At 44.2% G+C, this 15,480-nt stretch overlaps 1 protein-coding gene across 1 annotated transcript in view; it reads left to right on the plus strand.

Moving 5' to 3' along the window:
* Positions 1 to 15,480, plus strand: part of STK36 (serine/threonine kinase 36) — a 42,680-nt gene that overhangs the window by 2,139 nt on the left and 25,061 nt on the right. The window contains 12 exon segments of the mRNA XM_006867867.1: positions 706 to 846; positions 934 to 1,011; positions 2,046 to 2,176; positions 2,422 to 2,671; positions 4,432 to 4,525; positions 4,815 to 4,984; positions 5,144 to 5,331; positions 5,837 to 5,936; positions 8,537 to 8,683; positions 12,955 to 13,134; positions 14,097 to 14,194; positions 14,617 to 14,722. Coding sequence (XP_006867929.1) covers positions 706 to 846; positions 934 to 1,011; positions 2,046 to 2,176; positions 2,422 to 2,671; positions 4,432 to 4,525; positions 4,815 to 4,984; positions 5,144 to 5,331; positions 5,837 to 5,936; positions 8,537 to 8,683; positions 12,955 to 13,134; positions 14,097 to 14,194; positions 14,617 to 14,722 — 1,683 coding nt within the window.

Raw genomic sequence — 15,480 nt, forward strand, 5'->3', positions numbered from 1 at the left:
GCCTCTCATACATCGGACATATCATCAGGAAGGAATAGTAACGGGAGAAGGATATTACGTTTGGGAGAAGAATATTATGTTTGGTAAGGTGGAGGGTCAGAGAAAGAAAGGAAGACCCCCAATGAGATGGATTGGCCAAGTGGCAGCATCAGTGGACTCAAGTGTAGCAACAGTAGTGAGTTTGGCCTAGGATCAGGCAGTGTTTCGTTCTACTGTGCATAAGGTCGCTATGAGTCGGTACCGACTCGATGGCACCTGACAACAACAACAGCTAGCTGCTCCTTGGAAACCCTATACAGGGTCTCTGTGACTCGGAACCAACAGCAATAACAACAGCAATAATTATTTATCATATCATACAGAAAGCGTTAAACCATGTGCACTCACTTCATTTTTTTCTTCCTTCTCTTTCCCCTAAGTCCCAAATATCTTAAACACATCTCCCAGCATCTACCTTTTTTGTAGGTTTGCTCCACGGTAACCAAAGGGATATGTCTGGCCAAGGCTTTTTCCTCTTGGAGCCAGGGGTAAGGGAAGCCTAGCTACAGTCAGGATACCATTGAGAAAGTGGAAGAAGATCATTATGGATAATGAAAGTTGTGAAAACAGTCAAGGCAGGGCTCAGCATCTCTCAGGCTAATGTTGGAGTTCTACTCCTTCGCAATAGTATCATTAGGCCTTGACTATTTACCTCACCATTGACAGGTTGTAGCCCTGAAGTTCATTCCAAAATTGGGCCGCTCAGAGAAGGAGCTGAGGAACCTGCAACGAGAGATTGAAATCATGCGGGGTCTGCGGCATCCCAACATTGTGCACATGCTTGACAGCTTTGAAACTGACAAAGAGGTGGGCTTTGATGGTTTGGGTCACCTCTCCCCAGCAGAGGGTCCCAGGAATTTCCCAGGCAATGGCACCATTACTGTCTCCCTGCAGGTGGTGGTGGTAACAGACTATGCTGAGGGAGAGCTCTTTCAGATCCTAGAAGATGATGGGAAACTTCCCGAAGATCAGGTATTCCTCTTGACTCAAAATTTTCTCTGCCCCTGACCTAACCTCTTTCCAGGTTAAATACTGGTAGGAAAGCTGAGGGCACTGAGAGTTTCCATTTTCAAGACTCTTGAGAAAAACAGTAGAATCCAGGTGTATATAAAGGTAACGTGATAGGGTAGCATAGTGTATGAACACGAGAGCCAAAATAGCAGCAGGTCAGTGCTGGGCTCTGCCACCTCTTAGCTGGGTCCCCTTGGTACTTAAGTTTCCTCCTTTGTAAAAAGAGAATAATAACAGTATTACCTCATAAGGATGCCATTAATAGCTAATGTTTTTAGATAAGTCTTGGTCTGGCATTGTCAGATAAGCACTGGACTGCAAGGTCAGTTTGAATCGCAGGGTTGGTGGTTCAAACTCACCAGTCACTCTTTGGAAACCCTATACAGGGTCATGAGTTGGAACCAACTTGACGGTACTTAACAACAACAAATATTGAAAGGAGTCCTGGTTGTGCAGTGGTTACACACTTGGCTGTTAATCAGAAGGTTGGAAGTTTGAACCCACTACCACTTGTTGGGAGAAAAGATGTAGCATTCTACTTGGTTAAAGATTACAGCCTTGGAAACCCTATGGGATAGCTCTTCTCTGTTCTGTAGAGTTGCTATGAATTCTAATTGACTCAAAGGCAATGGGTAATGTATATTGAATGCTTACAAAATGCCAGATACCATTCAGACAGTGCTTTGCATGTATTAACTCATGTAATTCTCACAATAATTCTGTGAGGCAGATATTGTCACCTTTGTAAAGGATGAATCTGAAAATTAGACCATGGTCACACAACTAGTAAGTGACATCCAGTAAATTTTCCTGGAATGAATGAGTGAATGAAATAATGAATGAACAAGGGGAGCAAAAACTAAGGAAGATACACTGTGAAGCTCTAGAAGTAAGGGAAGGAGGAAAAGATCCCATCAGCAGTAGGATGAGGGAGATCTCCAGCATGCTCCTTTTTTCTGCCTTTTCTTTTTCCTGCCTGACTGCGTGGCCTCTAGGTTCAGGCCATTGCTGCCCAGTTGGTGTCGGCTCTGTACTATCTGCACTCCCACCGAATTCTGCATCGAGACATGAAGCCTCAGAACATCCTCCTTGCCAAGGGTGGTGGCATCAAGCTCTGTGACTTTGGGTGAGGACTCTAAGCTTCCATCTGTGTTTCCAGCTCCGCAGAGACCATCTGTTTAACAGAGTTGGGCCTCATTTTGCAACCTGAGCTAAAGACTGGGACTCCTGCTGGGTTTTTTGCAACCTAATCATAGATACTTTCTCTGCTCAGGTTTGGGATATCTCATGCAATGATAGAAGTCTAGTTTTTTGTTTTTTGTTTTTTTGATACCTTCTCCCTTCCCATTTCTGTCCCTTCATCTCCTTTAGATTTGCCCGAGCTATGAGCACCAACACAATGGTGCTGACATCCATCAAAGGCACACCACTGTATATGTCTCCAGAGCTGGTGGAGGAGCGACCATATGATCACACAGCGGACCTCTGGTCTGTGGGCTGTATACTGTATGAACTGGCTGTAGGCACCCCTCCCTTCTATACCACAAGCATCTTCGAGCTGGTCAGCCTCATTCTCAAGGACCCTGTGCGCTGGCCTGCCACTATTAGCCCTTGCTTCAAGGTAATGAATAGAAAACAGAAGGTGGCTTTTACATCAGAAGCGTGGCTCCCTCTGTCCCTGTTCCCTTTTCTAAAATCCTTTTCCAGAGCAGGGGCAGGACTTTACAGAACTACTGCAAGAGCTGGTCCAAAGCAGCCTTGCTCTTCTACTGCAGAAGTTTACCTGGGAGGATGCTCTAAGCGCTGTCATATTTGGGCATGGCAGCCTCTCTTTGGGCCAGGCTATACTTGATCACAATGAAAGGTAATTTCAAGACACTAGAAACAGACACTGGTCCTTTCACATGCCCTTTATTCCATTTGTGTTCTGTCAGATGCAGTGTCCCAGTGATCTCTAGGTGCAGCCTATACAGCTTTCAGCCCTCTGCCTGAAAGAAGGAATCTAGGCATCTGGATGGTGGGCGCTGACAGGGTGCTTCGGGGATGAGGGGCCGATGATAGAGGTGGTACCTGTTCGTTACAGTTGAATCTCAGCAGGCTGGAGTCTACTACCTATCTAGTTAAAGGGCAGGAGAGGAGTTCTGACTAAATTTCTTATCTAGAGCAAGATTTGGGGCCTTCAGTGAAATTTAAATACAACCTTCTCTTAGAGTGAAATGTCGTTACAACTCTCCTTTACTGTATCTAGGATAAGAAGGGCCAAATTTCTCCCCAGCCTGTTTGCTGTTGCTGCCACTGTGTCACTGAGTTGGTTCCTACTCATAGCGACCCTATATAGGGTGTCCAAGGATATAAATCTTTATGGGAGCAGAAAGCCTCCTCTTTCTCCCAAGGAGTAGCTGGTGGATTCAAACTGCTGACTTTGTGTAACCCACTAAGCTGCTGGGTTAATCAGCTTATTTTTCACTGAGAAAAGTCACTGGCTTAAAAGCAACCTGTGTGGTGCTGTGGGTTAATGTGCTGGACTGCAAAATTGTTTGAACCCCAAGATCGGTGGTTCAAGCTCTCTAGTTGCTCCTCAGAAACCTTATACAGGGTTGCTATGGGTCGGAACTGACTTGACAGCAACAACTACAAATTAGTGCAAAGAATCTGAACAAAAGAACTTTCAGGAAATTCATTCTCCTTTTGGGCCAATATGCAGGTATCTCCAACAAGAGCTATATTACATTAATCTACCTTCTTGTAGAACAGTGGTCATAATCTACTAGAACTTTATATTCCTGTTTCAGGCCTAATTGAGGGTTTTCCCAAGGATATCTCATAACAGATGTACACTTTTCGTAGAAAGCCTCCCTATCCCTCTACCATCTGAAGATTTCCTGAAAGATTTCTGGTTTTGAGTGCTCCCCAATACATCTTTAAACAATGGCTTGTGTGTGTGAGTGTGTTTTTAACCACCGATACATCTGTTCCTACCCAGACACAAACAAACCCTAATCACAGGGAGGGCACAGTGAGCAGCGTGGGAGGCCTCTGAGTGTTTGCTGTCTACAAATAACTGTGGAGGTGACAGCCCCCTCCGTCTCCCAGTTTTTCTTTCTTCCTCACAAAGTTAGTGGCATGGAAGTTTCTGTTTTTGTTTCTGGGATTCCGAAACTTCCAGGGACAAGAACTGGGGCTTCCCAGGAAGTGGAGTCTGTCCTTGATTGCTAACAAGAAAACGAGGTCTGAGGAAAGAGATAGGAAGAGCAGAATCAAGATGAGCTACTCTGCTGTCAAAATATACTCAGGAGTCTTGGTTTTGCCAAGTCTGCTGATGAACTAGAGCCTACAGGGAAGTAGAAAAAGGACTCAAAAGAGTATTTTCTCTCTCCACAGAACTTCCTTCAGGGACTACTCACCAAGGATCCCCGGCAGCGTCTGTCTTGGCCAGACCTCTTACATCACCCCTTCATTGCTGGTCGTGTCACCAGTGAGTCATCAGGACCCCTAGACTTGTGTAGTACTCCAGTACTCTCCACTATCTGCCCCCTCCACCAAACTTGTGCATCCAGCACCTCTTCCTTCTTCCACCAGCTTGAATTTCCTTCCTAGCCCTTTATCTGACCTTGCCACTTCTCTTGAAACCTCTCTCATTCTTTGTCACTTTGCCAAAATGATCTTCCATGAACGCCTAGAGACACTGACATTGTCTCTGGCCAAGTGGCCATACTGGCTGCAGCTCCCATGTTGTTGTAATGTCTTGCCCTTGTTCTCTGCAGTAATAACCGAGCCTGCAACCCTGGATTTGGGCACCCCTTTTACCAGTCGCCTACCCCCAGAACTTCAGGTCCTAAAGGAAGAACAGGCACATCGGCTGGCCCCCAAGGGCAATGAATCTCGCATCTTGCGTCAGGCACGTAAACGCATGGCTGAGGAGGCCAAGCAGAAGGTGTGTGGGGCAGAGGTGTGTTGAGATATGACCAGGCTAGTGACTGGGAGAATTAGGAAAGTGTCTTTCTAGGGGTGGGAAAGGACCACAAATAGGACCCATATTGCCCTATGGTAACCAAATAGTTTAGGCCCAGTGTCTCCAACTTGTCTCCCACAGAAACACCAGAACACAGAACCTACGTCTGAGCAAGAGGACAGGACCAGCAAGGTGGCTCCTGGTGTAGCCCCTTTGCCCAGGCTACAGGCCACCCCTCAGGAACCAGGCCTCTTGGCTGAGATCTTGGCTTCAGAAATGAAGAACCGCTGGGCTGAATGGGGGGCTGGAGAGGCTCTTCTTACACCTCGGTGAGCAGGGTGTACCCAGGGATTTATAGTATCTTGCAGAGTTTTTACTTCAACCAAAGCAAATACTACCTGGTCCCTGTCACCAATCATTGCCTCAATATGGACAGGGCCCTGGGAGTCTTGGTCCTACGTTCCTGAGTTCTAGTTCTAGGTGCTTTCCTGACTGATCAGGAAACTTGGGGACTTCCTTTTCTTTATGTCTCATTTGTACATTAACTGAAAGGGAAAAGATCACCTGTGTTCAAAAGAGAAAGTTGTATGCGTTGAGATCCACAGGTGAAAACTGCCAAAGAAGATTTGCGAGTAAGATTCAAAGTGGGAAGGCAGTTAGGAAGTATGTGTCCGTGCTGGTCAACTGTCCTGTCCTGGCCATATCCTACAAAGTATCTGTCCAGTCTTGTATGGGTTGTTCCTCATTCATAGTCTGGGCCCAGGGGAGGGACAAGTTAATGAATCTTAAGCTTCACAGGTCTGGAGTTCACCCTACTCATCGGTTTTCTGTTAGGGAACACCGGATTACCGTTGGTTGTGAACAAGCATTCCCAGAGCTGAGGCCAGAGGTGGGGGTCCAGAGAAGCCTTGATGCTGCAGACCTGGAAAATGAGGTGAGCCATGAGGGTTCTTGGCCTTCTGCCATGGGACTTTGGGTTTGGCTAGCTGTTTTTTAGAACAGAGTGATTCCCAAGCCAAGTATGAGCTCCTTTTGCATTAAAAAATTGCTTTCTTCTTATCTATTTATAGATTTTAATTCCACAGTATCTGAACATATACTTACCAAAAATTGGAACACAGAGATAAAAATGAAAGTCCCCGTGAGCCTTCCTTCAGTCTCAGAGGTGACCTCCCCTATCAGTTTAGTCCGTCTCCTTCCCATTTTTCTGTGCTCCTGCATACACATATATGCACACTCAGGAGTACATAGTTGGACTCTGTTTTAACATTACTGAGTTCATACCATGTTTTGTTTGGCACCATGTCTCTTTTACCATATGACCAGGTTAGAGAGATCTCTCTGCATCAGCGCATGCCATGTGACCTCAATCTTTTGTCTTTTTCAGGGTTTTAACTTTTTGTCTTGAAACAATTTCAATCTTATAGAACAATAGTTAAAATCTTACAAAAAATTCACACATACCTCTTCACTATTATTATTTTGCCATAGTTGATTTATGGTTTTCTCTCTCTGTATATGAACTCTTAGGACAAGTTGCAGACATCCCCCTTTACACTTCGTTGTGTGTTTCCTAAGGAGTTTTGGTGGCATCATGGTTAAGTACTCAGCTGTTAACCATAAAGGTTGGGAGTTCAAACCCCCTCCAGGGAGAAAGATACACATTTTACTTATGGTAAGACTTGCAGCCTGGAAACCCTATGGGTGCAGCTCTCCTGTGTCCTGTAGTGTCGTTATGACTTGGAGTCGGATCAATGGCAGTGAACTTGGTTTTTTCATTGCATTTCCTAAGAACACTTGCACAACTGCAGTACCTTATAAAACTAAAAAACTTCCCATTGATATAATGCTGTTAATTACTCTCCAATTCATATTCCAAATTTTCCATTGCTCTTTAATATTCTTCACAGCAAACAAAAGCATTTCCTGGTCCGGGATCCAGTCAAGTATTACACATTGCATTTAGTTGTTATATCTCATTTGTTGTTGTTATTAAGTGCCGTATAGTCTGTTCTGACTCAGTGACCCTGTATAGGGTTTCTGAAGAGTGACTTGTAGGTTTGAACTGTGGACCTTTCAATCAGCAGTCCAGTGCATATCTTACAGCACCACAACAGAACTCCTATATCTCATTGAGTGCCGTTGAGTCAGTTCTGATTCATAGTAACCCTGTATAGGGTTTCCAAGGAGCAGCTGGTGGGTTTGAACTGCTGACCTTGTGGTTCGAAGTCCAGTGTTGATCCTGCAGCACCACACCAGGAGTCCTGTATCTCATTGGTCTCCTTTAATCTGAAGCAGCTTGGAGCCCTTCTTTGTCTTTCGTGACTGACAGTTTTGAGGAGAACAGAGTTATTTTGTAGAATGTTCCTCAAATTGATATTTTCTCATAATTAGATTTAGTTATGCATTGCTGACAAGAATAATGTGTGAGTCCTGTATCCTCAGTACTACAGTCTTTGCAAAACTGGCAGGAAGGCCATGTTTGACTTCCGCTGGCTTCACAAAGAGGAAGGAAAATCAGACATGCTTCTACCCTTAAACCTTCTTTATCCCTGTCTGACACTAACTGTTCCTCCCATGGCACTTTCTGTTTAACATCTGGGTTCAATAATCCATTGCAGTGGCCACACAGAACTCATAGACAACACTCATGATTATGGGGTTTATTAGGGAAGTGAACAGAGTAAAGTTCAGCATCAGAAACAACTCAGGATGCAGCAGTTCTCCAGTCAGGAACACCTTTTCTTTGTTGTGCTACAAACACGTCTGGCTCTTGTCTTTTGCTTCTCAGCCATGTGGCCCTTTGGCCTCTGCCCTGCTCAAGCAAGAGTCTATAAATACCAGAAGACAGATTCTACAAGTCAGCCTCCTGCCTGTAGAGACTTAGCTTTCCTTGGTCCGTGGGCCAGAAGGTCCGCAGCTGCTCTGTCTCTTCAGACTGTCACCTCTGCTGCTGCCACTCTTCTGAGCAGGGAGCTCAGGCTTCACACATGGCTCTTCTATCTGTTTGCTCCTGGGCTGTCTGTTCTTGCTTCTGAGCGGGCTCCTTTTAAACTTAGTGGGAGGGCAAAACTAACCAATCCTAGTGTGAGACTCCTGTACACCCTATTTGCATGGTTCCACCCATTCATTTGGTGGGAGTTGAGAAGACTTTGGAAAGGAAAGCCATTTCAAGTAAATTCTGGTATCACACTTTTAAAACAGCTTCATAACATTTCCTAATACGGAAGTGCTATGATTTCTTAATGATTGGCTTTATGATGTTTCTTTTCTTTTAATTACAAATTATGCTGCAGCAGATACCTTCCTAGGCACCGCTTTGCGCATCTGTGTCCGTGTTCTCCAAGAAACTGTTCAAGACCCCTCACATCTGCCAACTATATTTTTTTAAACTGGTGTCTGAAGAAAAAGAATGCATCTGTGCCAAAGGAGTCATGGGCTTCTTGTAGCTACTTCCTGGTTCCCCAGACTGGGAATTACTACCCTTATACTTTACAACGTCTCCCTGAGCTCTCCCACTCCCCTTTGTCTCAGGAGCCGGCCAGCAGTGATGAGGAGTGGCAGCACCTGCTAGAGAGCACCAAGCCTGCGCCCATTCAACTGAAGGCTCCTCTCGCCCTGTTGTGCAATCCTGACTTCTGCCAGCGTATCCAGAGCCAGCTCCAGGAGGCTGGAGGGCAGGTAACTGACTGTTAAACAAAACAAAAACACTAATGTAATAAGAAGGGAGCCCTGGTGATGCACTGGGTTAAGTGTTGAGCTACTAACTGAAAGGTCAGTAGTTCAAACCCACCAGCTGTTCCATAGGAGAAATACATGGTTTTGGAAACCCTATAAAGATTTACAGCCTTGGAAACCCTATGGGGCAGTTCTCCTCTGTCCTATCAGATTGCTATAAGTTGGACACCTGGACAGATAGTGGGTTTTAACATCATGAGAAAGATAGTTGGTTTCTTTCCTGTTTTCCTAGTTCAGGAGGTTTGCTGTCTTTCTTATTGACACAGATTGTGGCAGTCTTAGGGTTTTTTCCTAAAGGGAAAACTAACTGCCTGTTGAGCGCAGGGGTTGACAAATTTTTTCTATAAAGGGCCAGATTGTCAATATTTAGGCTGCACAGGTTAAGAGACAAACATGAAGGTGATTATAAAAGAAATGGAGTATATAAGTTTTTTGTAATACAGGTCTACTAACTCCTGCGAGTCTTGGTGCGGTGCTGTGGATTAATGCGCTGGACTGAAAGATTGGTTTAAGCCACAAGATTGGTGGTTCAAACTCACCAGGTGCTTCCTGGTGAGCTGCTGTGAGTTGGAACCAACTTGACGGCACTTAACAACAATGACTAGAATGAGATTCTTTTTGGGGAGATAATGCTTTCCATTATTTGGGGTTCTAAGTTGGTGATCCTCCAACAAAGTCATCCCTTGCTTTCTTGGAACACAGTGATGTTTCCTCTTAAGACTTACCAGAATATTTTGGACCCCTCTCTGACTCTGTTTCACTGACAGGGGAAGCCTCCTCAAAGTAGAGTTGACCGTGATGGTGTGAATGGAGTAAAGCTTTCAGGAACTTCATTTGCAGATGGGGCACAATTCAAAATGAGGAGAAACAGCTGCAAAGATCCGTTAATAATGGGAACATGGGATATACAAAGTATAACTCTAGGAAAATTGGAATTTTTCAAAAATGTAATGGGACGCATAAACATCGATATCCTAAGCATTAGTTGGATCAATTATCAACACTCATGGAAGCAGCAGTCAATAAATCAAATGATGTATTGCATTAGGCAAATCTGCTACACAAGACCTTTTTTAAAGTGTTGAAGAGCAAAGATGTCAGCTTGAAGACTAAGGTGTGCCTGACCCAAGCCATGGTATTTTCAGTAACCTCATATGCATGCCAAAACTGGACAGTGAATAAGGAAGACCACAGAAGAATTGATGCTTTTGAGTTATGGTATTAGAGGAGAATATTGAAGATGCCATGGGCTGCCAAAAGAACCAACAGATCTGTGTTGGAAGAAGTGCAGCCATAGTATTCCTTGGAGGACAGGATGGCCAAACTTCGTCTCTCATACTTCAGCCATATTGTCAGGAGGGACCAGTCGCTGGAGAAGGATATCATGTTTGGTAAGGTGGAGGGTCAGAGAAAAAGAGGAAGACCCCTAGCCAGATGGATTGGCAAAGTGGCAGCATCAGTGGGCTCAAGCATGGCAACAATAATGAGGTTGGCCCTGGATTGGGCAGTGTTTTGTTCTGCTGTGCATAAGGTCACTATGAGTCAGTACTGACTTGATGGCACCTGACAATAACAACAAGTGAGCTAAAATGGACTGGTACTGACTATTTTGAATCTGACAATCACATGGCTTACTGAGCTGTGGGATTGAAAAATTGAAGAGGAATGGCGTTGCATTCATCATCAAAAAGAACATTTTAAGATATATTTTGAAATGTAATCCTGTCTGTGATAGGTTAATATCCATATGCCTACAAGGAAGATCAGGAGCTCTGGTAACGTAGTGGTTATGAATCGGGCTGCTAACCCTAAGGTCAGCAGTTCGAAACTACCGGCTGTTCTGCGGGAGAAAGATGAGGGAGGCTTTCTGCTCCTATAAAGATTTACCGCCTCAGAAACCCTGTACAGGTTCACTATACACAGCACACTACCACCATCACCATTCAAAACTTCACACCTCAAGATAGAGATTTGATCTCAACAAAGGGTTTGGGATGGCTGGAAGAATATGTGCCTCTGTTACTTTGAAACTGTGAATTAAATAATAGTCACAAAGCAATCTATGATGGTTACAGGGCGGGGAGGAAGGGGAGGGAAAGTTGTTCATGGGCTAGAGGACAGGTACATGTTGTTATGGGTGAGTGACTGGGAGGACAGTGTACACCAAGAGGGAGGGTGGCAGGAGACAAACAGGGAGGAATGTAATCATTAAGTGAATAGAAGTAAATGCTGTTGGCTGTTGGTGCATGGAGGGGACTGCAGGCATGTAGTGAAGCAGAATGTATGATTTGTTCAGTGTGGAACTGTAGGCCTTCTCTCAATTCTTCAACAATAAAAAGGTCTATTTTTTTATATATAAAAAAGTCCTTAAGAAGACAAGAAAGAAGGAAAAGACCCAAGTGGATGTCAGAAGAGACTAAAACTTGCTCTCTCACGCATGAAAGAAGTGAAGTAAAAAAAAAAAAAAAAACTGAACAGAAATTTCAAAAGGTAGCTTGAGAAGACAAAGTCAAATATTACAATGAAACATGCAAAGACCACCAACAGTATATGAATGTCTGTGTTCCTCCAAGCTTTGGCAACATTTATTAGTGTCTGGTTTAGGGGTCTTTAAGCCCAAGTTCTTCAAGATTTTACTGATTTCTTCTAAAATATTATATAGTTTCAGCTTGTACATTTAGGCCTCTGATCATTTTGAGTTAATTTTTGTGAATAGTGTGTGTTAAGGGTTGAAGTTACTCCTTTTACATGTGAATTGACAATTATCTTAGCATCATCGTTGAAGACTCCTTTCCCCATGAAATTTCCTTGGCACTGTGCCTTTCCGTCTTTTTCGGCACTTACATGTACTGCCCTCATAGTGCTGACTTTTTCATGTGAGGAAGCAGGTTAAGAGCTCTGCCTCTGGGGATCAGACTCCCTGTGTTGAATTCCTACTGAACATGATCTTTGATTACTTATTTAATGGATTTAGTTCAACTAATTACTTCAGTTGTCTCATCTATATAATGGGGGATGTTGTTGTTAAGTGCCGTTGAGTTGATTCCAACCCATAGCGACCCCTGTATAGGGTTTCCGAGGAGCAGCTGGTGAGCTTGAACCGCCGACCTTGCAGTTCAAATGACTTTGCAGTCTGGCGCATTAACCCACAGCGCTATACCAGGACTCCATAATGGGGGATAGTACCTACTTTAAGCAGCACTGGTGGCACTTTAGGCTAAGCACTGGGCTGCTAATCTCAGGTTGGCAGTTCAAACCCACCAGCCTCTCTCCAGGAGTAAGATGAAGCTGTCTGCTCCCATAATGGTTTACAGTCTTGGAGATCCTATGTAGGGTCGCTGTGAGTTGGAATTAACTTGATGGCAGTGGGTTTGATTTTTGGTTTTAGTACTTAATTTACAGGGTAAGGAGCTCTGGTAGCATAATGGTTACGAATCGGGCTGTGAACCTTAAGGTCAGAGGTTCGAAACTACCAGCTGCTCCACAGGAGAAAGATGAGGCTTTCTACACCCGTAAAGATTTACACCCTTGGAAACCCTGTACAGGGTCGCTATGGGTCGGAACCGACTCGACGGCACTTAACAACAACAACAACAACACAGATTAAGCATACAAATAAATTCACAGGTTTAGAACAGTGAATAACATAAATTTCTGGATATAAATGCTAGTCTTTTTAAAAAATGTCTTTTTTATAACCATTTAAAAACTAGCTGTACAGCAATTACGTGGTAGATTTGGCCTGTCAACCATAGTTTGTTAATCCTTGATCTAGAGTTAAATATGAAGGAGCTTCAGAAACTTTGTGGAAAAACGGAATGGAAAGTAATGAATTTTTCCACAAAATTTTTGAAGCTCTCTTGTAATTGGGAATTCACTAGCATTGTTTTGTTTCCTTGTTGTTCATTTTTAGATATGTTTTCTTTTAAGGTAGGAACTAGAGAAAGGTAAGAACAGATAGGAATGGCACTGGGCCTGACAAATCCTGAAGGGAGGTGTCCTCCCCCTTGGTCACTATTGTTACCTGACCCTCTTTGTTCCTCTTATCTGGTATAGTACTCCTGTTCTCCTTCTCCTCTGGGTTTTAGACTCCCCAAAAGAGTAATGAGCCTTGTGCTTCCTTGCCAACTTCCTGGGCATCTGTGATATCTGTGACTGTCCTACTTTTACCTTAGATGATATTGATCCTTGTCTCTTTCCCTCATGACTCTTAGATCCTGAATGACATCCTAGAAGGTGCTTCCCACATCCTCCCTGCACTCCAGGTCTTGAGCAGTCTTCTGTCTAGCTGCAGTGACTCTGTTGCCTTGTATTCCTTCTGCTGTGAGGCAGGGCTGCCTGGACTGCTGCTCAGCCTACTCAGACACAGCCAAGAGAGCACCAGCATCCAGCAGGTGAGTGCCAGGCCAGGAGCCTCTCAGAGCTGACAAAAATGGCTGCCTCTTGGCTTTCTCACTTTCTGACTGCCAGTTCTGTTTGGCCCTACTGCCCTTTTCTGCCTTCCTCTTCTCTACATAGGAGACTAGGAATTGAACACTCTTAAGTCTTTTGGGACAAGGCAGATAATGTTAGTCAGTGAAGTAGACTATGTGTGATTACACAGAATAGTGGAAAATGTGGCAAACTGGGGATCACATACGCAGTCTAAATAGAGCAGCGTCCTCCCATTATTGCCATGTGGGACTACGGGTCCAGGGTTCTAATTTCCTAAGATTCTTTCCCCCCAAATCAGATATTTACATGCAGTTTCCCAATTTTTAGAACACTCTACTTTGAAATGATAAATCCTAGGTTTTGTTGACCCAATATTTTTGTGCAGGAGACTGAAATTCAGTCTAACTCATGTGTTGTCACCAACTTATGAACAGTCACAGAAGCAGTAATGGTAGAGCAGGGATTGAGACTCACTGTGTTTGAGGCCACACTTCTGCTTCCCCATGCTGTGTCCTGCCACAGTTGAGCTGAGTGGGCAGGGGAACCCATTCAGAACCAGCACGGGAGACATGGTTAACAGGGCCTAAGCCAAGAGCTGCCTGCTACAGATAAGTGTTGGTCTTGGATGTTTTTAAGGAATTAAAAAATAATAATAGTCTCAACTATTTTGAAAAACTTACTCTACAAAGCCTATCAACCTCTAAAACTCTTTGCAAGCCAAGCAGAACACAGTTCCAGGCTGTTTGTAGCCCAGAGCTACTCTCCAGCTAGACTGGGCCCTCCCCGGCTCCTGTCCACTTGGCCTACTTGACTAGGCCTCAGTACACCTTTTTTTTTTTTTTTTAATGTATACATAGTTTTTCCTACTCTTTACTTCATCCCCACATCTGGCTGTCTTTACTCTCTCTCCTTTTTCTGGCAGCAATCTTGGTATGGAACCTTCCTAAAGGACCTAATGGCTGCGATTCAGGCCTACTTTGCCTGCACCTTCAACCTAGAGAGAAACCAGACAAGTGACAGGTAGGATGAGAGGCCACTTTTTTCTAGCAGCCATTTTGGCTCTATTCTCTTTCCCTCTCCATTAGGAAAAGGCTAAATGAGAAGAATCTGCTTTGTAACAGATTTAGGGGTCAGATAAATGACCCTGCAGAGTCCAGCTGGCCCCTTAAAGAGCCCGAGACACCTCCAACTTTGTCTCAAGTCTTTCAGGTTCTAAGAATCAGTAGCAACCAGGGCCCTGACTGAAAGGACCTATGGAAAATGGCAAAGAAAGGCCTTGGAGGGTATGTTTCTGAGACTGGGTGTATACTGAGTGCAGAGTACAGGAGAGCACAATTTGATGTATTCCTTTTCAGGGACTTGTCCCTTTGCTCAGAACTGACCCAGTTGCTATATCTGAGAGTTTATTAGCGGAGAAACCAGGGGCTCATTTTCTTTTCCAGCTTACAGGTGTTTCAGGAGGCTTCCAACCTCTTTCTGGACTTGTTGGGGAAACTCCTGGCCCAACCAGATGACTCTGAACAGACGTTGCGGAGGGCCAGTCTTCTGGTAATCTGTTCCACTCCAAGTTTCCCACTTTCCTGTTGTTCCAGTACTTCTCCCATCCTCTTGTTTCTTGACTACATGGAGGTCAAGTCAAACTAATGCCATAAACATTTGTTGAATGTCTACAATGTACCTTATACCATGTGAGTAAGAGAAAGTTCATTGCTAAGGGACGAGAGATTATCTAGTTGAGGAGAAGCAAAGTGATGACAAATTGTCTTTCTTCTTGAAGGAACTTTCAGCTCATCTAGTTAGTTATTCCTAAGTATGTTTGTTCTAAGGATTAGTAAACTCTGTGGATTCTGGGGTTGAAGACAAGAGAATGAAAGAGTGAATGAGAAAATAGCTGAGTTCTAACTGACAATAGGGGAGGCGAGTAGAGAGGAACAAGTGCAAAGAAGTGAGAAATTGCCTGATCATATTGCTCGTTGGGAGCACAGATCTGGGTTGCCACAGCCCATATGAACTTTTCAGGTCTGAGAGCCTATTTTAGTATCCCTCATTCTGCAAGTCAAGAAGCCCTTAATGTCTAACTTTTGGCCATAGACCGTCCAGGAGTGACTCATGCTATGTACTAGCCAGCCTTCTCAGATGGTACTGTGCAATGAGAGTTTAGAATAAACACTTCATGTCCTGAAATTATAAGTCAGTACGAATCGGGCTGCAAACCTTAATGTCAGCGGTTCGAAACTACCAGCTGCTCCGTGGGAGAAAGATGAGGCTTTCTACTCCCGTAAAGATTTACACCCTCGGAAACCCTG

The sequence above is a fragment of the Chrysochloris asiatica genome, unplaced genomic scaffold (genome assembly GCF_000296735.1).
Source record: "Chrysochloris asiatica unplaced genomic scaffold, ChrAsi1.0 scaffold00110, whole genome shotgun sequence".
Classification (NCBI taxonomy): domain Eukaryota; kingdom Metazoa; phylum Chordata; class Mammalia; order Afrosoricida; family Chrysochloridae; genus Chrysochloris; species Chrysochloris asiatica.